We start from the raw sequence: 12,093 nt of genomic DNA on the forward strand, positions 1-12,093 counted from the left end.
TATGTGCCAATTTCAGGTTAGTGATGTGCATTGTGCCTTGATGTCAGCCCTAGTACAGGGACATGTCACGACATGGAGGTAGGGCTTAAGAAAGTCCAAGCATTCTTCCGTGTGTGAACCCTGCACAGTTTTGTAACCCACTTGGATGTCCAGGTAGGTTATCGGGCCAAGTGCCAGACACACCAGACATTAAGGCAGACAAGTTGGGCAGCACATCTCTTGCCTGGGAAGGGGTGGGCAGCAGCATCTCTTGCCTGGGAAGGGGTGGGCAGCAGCATGGGCATCCTGCAAAGCAGATTTGGATCCGTTTTGGGCAGCCTAAGCATGTGCAGACCTGCCTAGCCAAGGGGCTAAAGGTTCGACACCCTTTTAGCCCACTCTGAACACCTTAATGACTTCTTGACATTTTATACAATTTGCAAAAGGCCGGACCACTTGTGATAGTTGGACACGGATTTTCCTATATATGGGCCCATGTGACATTAGTATCAGATCCACAGGTGCAACCGGGAAGTGTAATAATGTCCATGGGTTCCACTCATGAAATTGGTATCTGAACAAAACGTTCACCCCGCAGTAGATCCATACGTTCCGCATATGCTATTAGATCAAAGCAAAGGTTCTTTCCCAAGCAGGCCAAAACTAAGGATTCTCTCATGTCCACAAGGAACCATGGGGACAAAGCCACAACCACAAGAACAGTGGAGGTTGTGGTATCTCTGCTAAAAATGCAGTTTCGCCATGAAATCCATATAGCATTACATGAGGATGTACATAAGCTCCATGAGTAAGGCAGAGGATTGCATTTACTTATATCGCCAATCGACCTCACTAGGAAGTTGAGCCTCAAGCCCTTCATGAAGAGACCCCGGTACTGCACTTCTGCGCAGGTATTACCGCAAGCTGCCTGTTGATCGGGGCTTTGCGATTGTGATCTAGAAATCCCTGGCCGAGGTGCAGAAGATGGCCAATTAAGGTTCTCTGCAACACAGGCGAACTTTGAAGGCTAGGCACGCGCAGATGATCACTTCGAGCCTGCTGAGGACGAGCAATGAGCAGAGAAGGCAGAGAGGACGAGCAACTCCAGAGCAGCACACACACCACATGCGCATGCGCACGCACACACATGCACACAATATATATATTTATGCACACAGACAACAGACACTGCACATTATTTCCTTGGAAGTCACCATTCCAACCTCAGCATTCTGTAGTGTCACACAAATTGGAAGATCACTACAAGGTTAGCCCCATGGAAGTTTGAAAATCTCGCTACCCAGTGGCCATTGAGGCTCCATAGGGTTATTCAGGCTGGATACTGCCTTCGCTTTGATGCACAATACAAGGAAAATCTATACAATATGCTTTCATGGCTATTTGGGGGCATAGCCTCACATAGCCCCTTCTTGTCTGTAAAGCATCTAGACATTTTCCAGTGAGCCCGCCAGTTGCTAAGATATAAATACCAAATTATGTAAGCAAAATCGAACCCAAACAAAGAAAAAATGACCCGGACATTTTACAACCAGCATTGAATGTACTCTTCAACATTTCACAATACAGCCAACAGTTGGGAACTGATATTACTGCTTGTTCCTCGGTGCTGTACTCAAATGAAGCTTCGCACTTTCCATTAATACTTACGGCATCGCCAAAAGGAACCTGCCGCACAATTCATAATTGTAAAATACTTCTTAAAAAATGATTTTTTTTTAAGGGATATATGCAATAAGTGTGCGTGCATGCGAGAGAGAGAGAGAGAGAGAGAGAGAGAGAGAGAGAGAGAGAGAGAGAGATGGATATACTAAATGTCTACTAAAGTCCCAATGGGCCTATGAGACCAAAGTGATACGATAATGTCCATGGCAGAAAGAAAGAAAGAAAGAAAGATTTTATTAACGTCTTCCCAAAAGACTGAACTCGGCCTATGAGACAAATCAGTGTACCTCTGTGGGGTATCCTCTGTCATCCCAACAAAATGAAAGAGAGAGAGAGAGAGAGAGAGAGAGAGAGAGAGAGAGATGGGCGATACCAAGGCATAAAGTTCAGCAGATGGCAGGTATATAGCTCTCGATACAATGACTGAAAAAGCATTTTTGAATGCTTCAAGAGTAAATAAACTTTCTGGAAGATCCTGCTTGAGAGAACCAACACAACACCAGACATTGCTTAGACGTAATATTCCAATCTTTCACACACACCCACACACACTATCAGTTTTTGTACATTGCAAATACAATTATTGAAGATATTGATGATCACCTTAAGTTGGTTTTGGCATGTTTCCATGATATCAGCATATTCATCCTCCAGGTAAAGACAGCGTTGCTTGACTTCCTCTGCGATGATGGAAAAACAAACCCTTATAGTTAAAATGTAAAAAATGTAAGAATTTACAACTTGTGCATTAACACAAATAGCAGGACCTTCACAAAGAGCAAAATCTACCAAGATAAAAATACGGAATAATTTACTATTGCAAATGTGATTACAACTGATGGCAACTGCCTTCCACTCATGAGCTCGTCCGAGGGAGCTTATATGGCTATTCGACGAAAGACAGACCAAGACTGTATGCACTGCATAGTTACAAGAAAGAAATGGCCAAAACAGCAACCCTATATGCACAAAACAGGGTTACCCCTTTGCTTGCAGCTCGAAACGCGTTTCCATTGAGAAAACGTTTCCGAGTGGGGAAACGGCAAGGGGAAACATTTCCCAAGTAACACCAGGTGTTTCCCCTCCTAAAGCCTCAATTTTCGGGCATCACCAGACTAGGGTTATAATAGACTAAACAGGAGATCTATGGTTGTGATGCAGCTTCCAGACCCATTCAAGGTCATCTGGGCATCTAATTAGACCTCCCAACCCGGGGGACAAGATCTCCCTATACTCTTGGTGCCATCTCCCTCTACTCTTAGTGAGATCTCCTCAAGCTGGGGCTGATGTCTATGTTGCTGGTGAGGTCTAGGGAGTCTAGGACGTCGGGCTCGCTGTAGTGTCGTGGCCCAATCTAGAGTCACACTAGAGTGGGGTCTGGCGGGTGGTCGAGCGCTCGAGAATGTGTGGCTCGATGAGATTGTGGGTATGTCATCCATGGCTGGTGTGGCGTCCTCTTGTGGTCGGAAGAACTGAGTGATGGTCGCTTGGGGCCAGGGTGGATGTCTCCCATGAGGTCTCGACTCTCTAATCAGTGAGTCTCTATGGCAATGAAACTCTAGTAGGAAGAGGCCTAGGCACCGCTGATCTGGGTAATCCATTGTCCTTGACGAGGGTCCAAACACCTCTTTGAAGAAACACTAGAACCTCCCTCAGATCAGGTGCACATGCATATGAAGTGCTCCTCTGACTCAACCTCCCTCTAGCATATAGTGCATATCCTCTCCTCACGAGGTATCTGCATGGCTCTCACTGTCTCTATCCTCAGGCAGTGCAATGACACCCGCAACTGGCCCACTGCAATCCACATGGCATGTGACATGCATATGTCAAGATATCAGCCCTAAATATGAAACCATCCTCTGTAAGCCTTATGAAAGTATCCATGTAGTACTGCCGTTTGTGTGAGAGTGGCTCATGTGTCGTGTTCCATGTATCCTGTATGTATAGTCCCAATAAATCATATCTCATCACCCAGTCCTTGTCATCCTGAGACAGCCTGATAAGTGGGGAGTTCAGGTCATACTGGAGTGGCATGAGGCGATCCATCCTAAGTCCCTGCCTCATGAACTAGGTGCATACTCGGCTATACCATGACTTGTGCCCATCTGTTGCTAGCTACTAGGACTGTAGGGCGAGCCTCGGTAGTCTCCAAGGGCCACGGCATTGATCCTCTGAACGTATGACTATCTGGAAGAGTGCCTCTACTACCATGGGTGCTATAGCAAACTCTGCCATGCTAATATCATGTGGGAACGATGGTTTGTTGCATATCATACGAGAGAGCATCATGAGCTGAGGCCTCCCTATCTTCGGCCATTTGGTCGCTATGAAATCCGATGCCCAAAAGGGTGCTTCATACATCAATGTCGGAGTGAACAAGGTGTCAAATAGTCACATCTTGGTCCTCGGCTCCTGGAAATGGCCTGGATGCATCGCCTCTCCATGAGAGCAAGAAAAGCATACCATAGTCACATGGGACGCGAAATGGGGACGGAGAACAGGGATGGAAAAGATTGAGAATGGCCATTCCCTGTGACTATAGAGTGACATGGTACAGGAATGGGAACAGGAAGATGCTGCCATCCCCAACATTCCCGAGTCTAAAAATGCCCATTCCCTGTGACTATGAAGCATACCCTCACATCAGTCTACCCTCTGCAACATGGCTCATCAGGAAGACCGATCCAGTAAAAGTGACTCCCAAGTACACATGAGTGTGCAATCTCTACTTGGCTACCCATGTAGGTGAAACTCAATCGAGATATGAAAAGAGGGGGTGTGTTGAAGACCTTAACCTTGGTTTTCCCACGGTTTAGTGTGAGATCTCGTTGTTGCATGACTCAATGATAGATTGATGTGATAGAAGTTATGTTCATCACCAAGTACATTGCTTTTATAACCTAGAGGTTTATCTACCTCATAGACTCACATTTAATGTGTACTTATTCGCCCTATATAAGAGTGGATTCACAACACACATACATACAAACACTCAGAGGGAGTGTTCAAACTTCACACACATAGACACACACACGAGACTCTGAATCCCAACAAATACGAGACACACACACACACGAGACTCTAAATCCCAAGAAACCCCCCTTTGGAGTGAAGGAGGTGTTGTCTGAGAGCCTTCAATAGCCATGGTGATTTGGGCTCTAAATTGCAACATGTGATACAAAAGAACACAGTGTGCCAACACCTAAAACCCTCCCGTCAGGCTTGACAGAAGAGCTTGACCACACATGATTGTGCCTACATTAGTCTACCCAAAAACAACCCCCTAGCTCTAAGTAGGGATAAGTGAAAAAATGAGCCTTTTATAGAAACAAGGTTTACAACATACAAACATGGATTATTTATCATATTTTAGGAGACTACCCGAGCAGTTTGCAGAGAAACCTTGACTCATGCAAAATGGAAAAGTACAATTTTAATCAAGAGAAAGAAGTTCCATCATTGTGAGGGCTTTCTCTGGTGCCATGGATGTTTCTACTACATCTTCTTCTTCTTCTTCTTCTTCTTCTTCTTCTTCTTCTTCTTCTACCACCAGATTTGCACTCTCTTCAACTTGTTCCTTGGCCATCCGTTTGAAGCACCTATCTTCAAAGTGTCCAAGATTTTTGCAATAAGTAAACTTTCTGGTTTTTGCCTTAGCCTTTTATCTTGGAGATAAAGGTTTTATCTACTGTCTCTCCGACAGCTTGCTCCTTGAGACGTCGATCCTCATCTATGAGGATAGCAATCCTCTCGTTGTATGTCATTTCCCGAGTGTCTCTACATACTTAGGGATTTCTTCTATGCTGGATAGAAGAACCGGCAACGAGTTGTTGAAGAACTGAACCTAGAGTGCTTAGATGCTCTTGCAGAGTTGAAATTCTTTCATTCTCATGTTAAAGAACTTTTGCTTGAGAAAAACCTTTGAATTATTGATCTTGTTTCCAAAAAGATTCTCAAGTTTATCCCATACCTCTTTAGTTGTCTTATCCAGGTCACGATGGGCAGATAAGATTATCTACCAACCCCAAGCCAATGTGTGCAAGAGCCTTGTCGTTTTTGTCTTGCCAGGCTCGCATTGTCAGTGATCCGTCTTCTTGTCTTGCCTTTTCTTTTATGCCCATGACCACATTCCACACCCCATCTCGCATCACCAGCAAACTCTCTAGTGTTGGTTCTGATCATATCCATGGTGCTTGCAGGTGTAGTAGAGTTGAGCTTTAATTTGATTATTTTTCCCAAATTTTGGAGAAAAATCCAAATTTTTACAATTGCAGAAGCTACAATTTGGCCAATTTTGCCCCGATTTCTAAAAACCCCCAAATCTTTGAGTATGCAAGAACTTTAATTTGACGTTTTCACCTGATTTTTTAATTGTTGCTGACGTAGAAGCCAATAGGTGCACATAATGTGGCAGTGCATGGGCTGAAGCGTTGTCGACGAAGGAGAAGGTTGGTGACCAGAGCGGATCGGCCTCGCAAGGGGTTGGGCACTCAAGAATGTGTGGCTCGATGAGGCTGTGGGTATGTCATCCATGGCTGGTGGGGCGGCCTCTCGTGGTCAGAAGAACTAAGTGATGGTCGCCTGGGGCTGGATGTCTGCCATGGGGTTTCGACTCCCTAATCAATGAGGCTCTCTGGCGATGAAGCTCTAGTAGGAAGAGACCCAAGCATCGCTAATCTAGGTAATCCATAATCGAAGATAAGGGTCCAGACCCCTCTCTGAAGAGACAGTGGAACCTCCCTCGAATCTCATAATATACCGTGCATCTGCATATGAAGTGCTCCTCTAACTCGACCTCCTGCTGGCACATAGTGCATATCCTCTCCTCACGAGGTATTTGCATGGCTTCTCCCTGTCTCTATCCTTAGATGGTGCAATGACACCAAAAACTGGCCCACTACAATCCGAATGGCATGTGAAATGTATATGTCAAGATATCTCGCCCTCAGTATGAAACCATCCTCTGTAAGCCTCATGAAAGTATCCATGTAGTATTGCAATTTGTGTGAGTGGCTCATGTATTGTGATCCAGGTATCTTGTATGTATAGTCCCAATAAATCATATCTGATCACCTGGTTCCAGTCGTGCTAAGAGAGCCTGATGAATGGGGAGTCTGGGTCATACACTGGAGTGGGGGGAGGCGATCCATCCTGAGTCCTGCCTCGTGAAACAGGTCCATACTCGGCTATACTATGACTCATGCCCATCTGTTGCTAGCTGCTGGGAAGACTCTACGACGAGCCTCACGAGTCTCCAGGGGGGGTCACGGCACTGATCCTGTGAATGTATGTGACTGTCTGGAAGAGTGCCTCTACAACCATGGGTGCTGCAACAAAATCTGCTAGGGTAATATCATGTGGGACTGATGGTTTGATGCATATCATACAGGAGAGCATCATGACTTAAGGCCTCTCTATCCTCGGCCATTTGGCCGTTGTAAGATCAAGTGCCGAGAAGGGTGCTCCATACATCAATGCCGGAAGCACTGTCTCTCCATGAGAGCAAGAGAAGCATACCCTCGTATTAGACTAGCCTCTGCAGCATGGCTCATCGAGAAGACCGGTCCTGTAAAAGTGATTCCCAAGTACACATATGAGTATGCAATCTCCACTGGAATGCCCATGTAGGTGAAACTCAGTCGAGATGTGAAAACAAGGGATGTGTTGAAGACCATAACCTTGGTTTTCCCAAGGTTTACTATGAGATCCCGCTGTGCACAAATGTCATGTAACGTGTCAAGATGCCTCTAGAGAGTCTACAATAAGCACAATGTCATCAGCATAAAGTAGTATGGAAACAAGGATGCTTGCTAGTGATACACCTCCTCCCCCTCCTCTATTGAAGGCCAAAATCTCATCGATGTAGAGGCCAAAGAGAGTGGGGGACAGTGGGCATCCTTGCTTCACTCCAATGGTACTAGAGATCTCCTCTGATAATCCTCCTGGGCATCTCACCCGCCCTATGACTGATTCATATAATGCCATGATCCCCCAAATCATGTTTGATGGTACCCCCAAATCTTGGAGTCTCTGCAGTAGTCTGCCTCGAGCCAATGTATGAAATGCTTTGCAGAAATCCACAACGCAGCAGTAAACCAGTTGGTGTCGTGCTCCGGCCCCTTCTATGATGGCTTGGAGAGTGAAGATGTGATCCAAAGTAGAGAATGGCCTGCGGAAGCCTGCATGCCCTAATGCTCTGTGCCCATGTCTCTCTGCTAGTGTGTTGAGCTCAAGCTCAATATCTGACCCATAAAGTTTGGCCAGTGTGTGGCTAATCATAATAGTCTTGTAGTTGTTGGCGTCCATGGGATCTCCGGCTTTATGGATGGGTGTGATGATATGGGCTGTCTAGGTGGGTGGGAAGCCTTCTGAAAGAGCCAAGTTGAGCATATGGGCCAGGAGGGGTGCTAGAGTCTCCCCAGCATGGGAGATGTGCTCTATCAAGAGACCCTCGTGGTCCTGTGATGTACCGTTTTTGAGTCTCCAGATGGCTCGGGCTACCATGTCGGATGTGAACACGGTGGATGTGATGGGATGTAGATGTGATGGTGGTGGGATGGGGGGCTGATTTGGTAATTCGTATAGGGATCGTGCATTTTGTGTGCCGTATGGATGGAGATGTGGTGGGTGTGGGTGGGTGTTTCTCCCGGATTTTCTTCCAACCCTCAGTACAGTTCACACCTTTGAGAGATTGGTATAAGTCCTTGTATTGGCCCTTAACATGTGCTCATTTCTTTCGTCTGGTTGTGTATTGGTTAATCCTTTGAGCATCTCGCTCTTGGATTTAGCCACTTGCAACCTCGCATAAGAGACGTTCACATGTTGTGCGGCATTCCTCGTCATACCAATCGTCCTGGGGCATGGTGCGGGTGGGGGGTCTAGCAATAGATCGGTTGGTGGTTGGAAATAAGGCCATGGCAAAGGTGTGTAAGATTGTGGTGAGCTCATAGGTGAGGTCGGCTCATGGGAGATTGGGGTCTACATATGTTAGATGTCAGTAGAGATGGTCGGAGAGGAAGTCGAGCCCCCATCTTGGTGGAAGTGAATCTGGGTGTAGTGGGAGATGGGCGGTGCTGGTGAGGATGGTCGGGAAAAAGCGAAAGGAGAGATAGGCATGGTTGGCTCCAAGGGGGCGGGTGGGAATGGTGAAGGTATGTATGGATGTGGCTAAAGCCAGAGATCCTGTCAGGTAATCCACTATACTCGAGCCTCTGCCATGTGGGAAGCATGTGAGAGCTCCGGAGGAAGGCCAACAGGACATCCCATTGAAGATGGCTAAGCCATGTGTGGTCCCCAGCATGAGGAACTCTCTCCCTGATGTTGTAATGTCCCCTCTATCCTGTGATGCTCGCTGAATGCCAAACTCCTTGGAGTCTATCCACTACATGGTCAGCTCCTCCGAGTCATTTACAGATGCTTGCTCATTCCAAGTCCTAGCGTTGAAGTCCCCTAGAAGGAGAACTTCACCCAAGCGTGAGAACTCAATGATGTCTGCATCATGGAGGGGAAAAAAATGCTCTCCCTTCCCAAAATAGCATATGGGGACTTCCTAGGTGGGAAGAAACATACTGCAATGTGTATATATCTCTCCAGTGTGACCTGCAACCTCACCCAAATAAAGCATGCCTCTGCGTCCCTACGGACTATGGTGATCATGGGCTGTAGATGTGTCCTAAATAGTACCACCACTCCGCCAGACCCGTGTACCCCACCACATGTGTGTGTCTCCTCTCGGTAGGTGGATGCCCACTCATAACCTGAGATGCGTGGCAGCCCTCTCTCCGGGCTCTGGTGGGTCTCTACGAAGAAGATAATGTCTCTCTCTGTTAAAACTTCCCTAAGTCCCCCAATGTCGAACCATAGTGTCCCATTGCAGTTCCAAACTGCCAACTCCAGGTGTATGGTCCCACAGACCCCGCGTCCCTATTTGGGACGCCGCTCTATGATGATGACTCGCCCGTCTCTGTATGCTACCCACTTCCCCACCTTGCGGGCCTCATGCACCTTGGGCATGTTCGCCCTTCTGTGCTCTACCAAGGTTTGAGAGAGAGAGAGAGAGAGAGAGAGAGAGAGAGAGAGAGAGAGAGAGAGAGAGAGAGAGAGAGAGAAATGAAATGAAATGAAATGAAATGATATATTAACATCTTCAAAAGGCCAAAATGACCTATGAGACCAAAAAGGTTACAACAATTGGTGGATCTGATACAATGTCTATGTAAGAAAAGCTAAAAACAACTAACTGAAACTGAAATAACTGTGAGGAAAAGTACGGTACTAGGAGCTCCTAATGGATAACATCTGGGAGGAAAACTCCAGCAACAAAGGTAAGCATCACACACGTCACTATCCAAAGATGTCTCTCAAAAGAGAAAGAATGTTTTGCATGACTCAATAAATTATATTGATGTGATAGAGGTTATGTTCACTCACCAAGTACATTGCTTTTATAGCCTAGAGGTTTATCTACCTCATAGACTCACGCTTATAATGCATACTTATTGACCCTATATAAGAGTGGGTTCACACACACATACATATAAACACTCATAGGGATTTTTCACACACATGAAACTCCGAATCCTAATATAAGCTACTCGCACATTTCTAACAATTGGCTCCACACTGCTAGTTAGCAGTCCACATTGCTAGCTAGCTGTGCACAGTGCTAGATAGCAGTTGTTGACACTACTTGTTAGCAGTTCTCAATATTGCTTAGTGAGCTTAGTTCTAAGAATTGGTATCACAGCAATAGGTTTGCATTAGGGTTTCTCTATCTTAGTGATTAGAAGCCTTGAATAAGAGGGGGAAATCCTTCATTAATTCTATGTGAATGATGAGTTTGAGAGAGAAAAGTCTCTTCTGCTCTATGTGACTGAGAGAGGGATTTTCTCTTTAAAACTATGATGTTCCTTTACTTATTGAGAGAGAAAGAAAGATATATTAAGCGTCTACTAAAGACCCAATGGGCCTATGAGACCAAAGTGATACAATAATGTCCATGGCATATCTCATCATGGAATGGAAAATAAAACACAAACAAAACATAAACATAGCTATCTCACTAGGGACCGGAGTGATACAAAACTGTCCATGGAAACTCATCATGGAATACTAGGAATATAGAAACATGAGAGAAGCATCAGCTCTCAGTAGATGGTATACCACTCTCCAAAATATCAAGCATGGGGCTAATGAGTATGGCCAAGAGGTCTCCCTCAGCTATGTCACGTGGAAAGGTAGCTCGATGGCGGTAGAGCAGGTCCTCAATTTGGAGCTGATGAGGGGATTGTGGCCGACGGCCAGGGGGCACGCTAGAGTGTGGAGGCTCGATCCAAGGTAACTCATCTCGGGCCAGGTAGGTCCGGAGCAGCTCGAGGCGGTGTCCTCCACCTCCTGAGTCCGGAAGAAACTGGTGATGGTTGGTTGGCGAGGAAGGGGGTGGGATGGCTGGGGCCGAAGCTCTCTCAAGAAAGTGTCCCTGTGTGTCTGCGGAGCTCAAGCAGGAAGAGGCCTATGCAACGCTGGTCCGGGAAGTCAATAATCCTAGAGAGTGCACCAAATCCCTCACGAAACAAACAGTGAAACCTCCCACGGATCTCATGGTATACTGGGCAACGGCATATGTAATGCTCCTCCGTCTCAACCTCTGTGTGGCATAATCGGCAGATCCTCTCCTCTCCTAGTCTCCATATGAGCTTCCCAGCTTTGAGGACGTGCTCAGCTCTACCTGTCTCCACTCTAAGGCGATGGGATGAAACCCGTAACTAGCCAATCGCAATCCGGATGGCACTGAGGTAGCCCGGCTGCTAGATGAATCCATCCTCAGTGAGCATGAGGAAGTGATCTCTATAGAAGTGCATCTTTGTTGGGAGCTCTGGAGGTGTGATCCATGTACAATGGGTGTAGAGGCTAATAAGATCTAACCACATAACCCGGTTGGTGTCCTCGTGAGACAGCCAGAGAAATGGGGAGTCCAAACTGTACTCATGGGGTGGTAGGCAGTCCATGCGGAGTCCATATACTGAGAACCAAGTAGAAACTAATGCATACTATCTAGTACATTGTGCAATGGCCTATACAAGCTTGATAGGTATGACATGAGTAGTGATCCTCGTGTGCTGATGCTTTGGTTGCTTCCACATCAGCTGTTATGCATGATACTCAACTATGGACGCTTGGTTTGGTCACCTAAATTTTCCTTCTCTTATGCAATTACAGCATCAGGAGGTGTGATCCATGTACAATGGGTGTAGAGGCTAATAAGATCTAACCACATAACCCGGTTGGTGTCCTCGTGAGACAGCCAGAGAAATGGGGAGTCCAAACTGTACTCATGGGGTGGTAGGCAGTCCATGCCGAGTCCATATACTGAGAACCAAGTAGAAACTAATGCATACTATCTAGTACATTGTGCAATGGCCTATACAA

General features: G+C 46.3%; 1 protein-coding gene across 1 annotated transcript in view; it reads right to left on the bottom strand.

Annotated features, from left to right (window-relative positions):
• LOC147626793 (fructose-bisphosphate aldolase-lysine N-methyltransferase, chloroplastic-like) overlaps positions 1–12,093 on the bottom strand; it is a 142,871-nt gene that overhangs the window by 63,401 nt on the left and 67,377 nt on the right. The window contains exons 5-7 of the mRNA XM_086815345.1: positions 2,266–2,342; positions 2,036–2,137; positions 1,591–1,665 (exon numbers count right to left, since the gene is read on the bottom strand). Coding sequence (XP_086671471.1) covers positions 1,591–1,665; positions 2,036–2,137; positions 2,266–2,342 — 254 coding nt within the window. The remainder of the gene's footprint in view (positions 1–1,590; positions 1,666–2,035; positions 2,138–2,265; positions 2,343–12,093) is intronic.

This window comes from Cibotium barometz, chromosome 21 (genome assembly GCF_041138505.1).
Source record: "Cibotium barometz isolate CiBa-2024 chromosome 21, ASM4113850v1, whole genome shotgun sequence".
NCBI classification, from domain to species: Eukaryota; Viridiplantae; Streptophyta; class Polypodiopsida; order Cyatheales; family Cibotiaceae; genus Cibotium; species Cibotium barometz.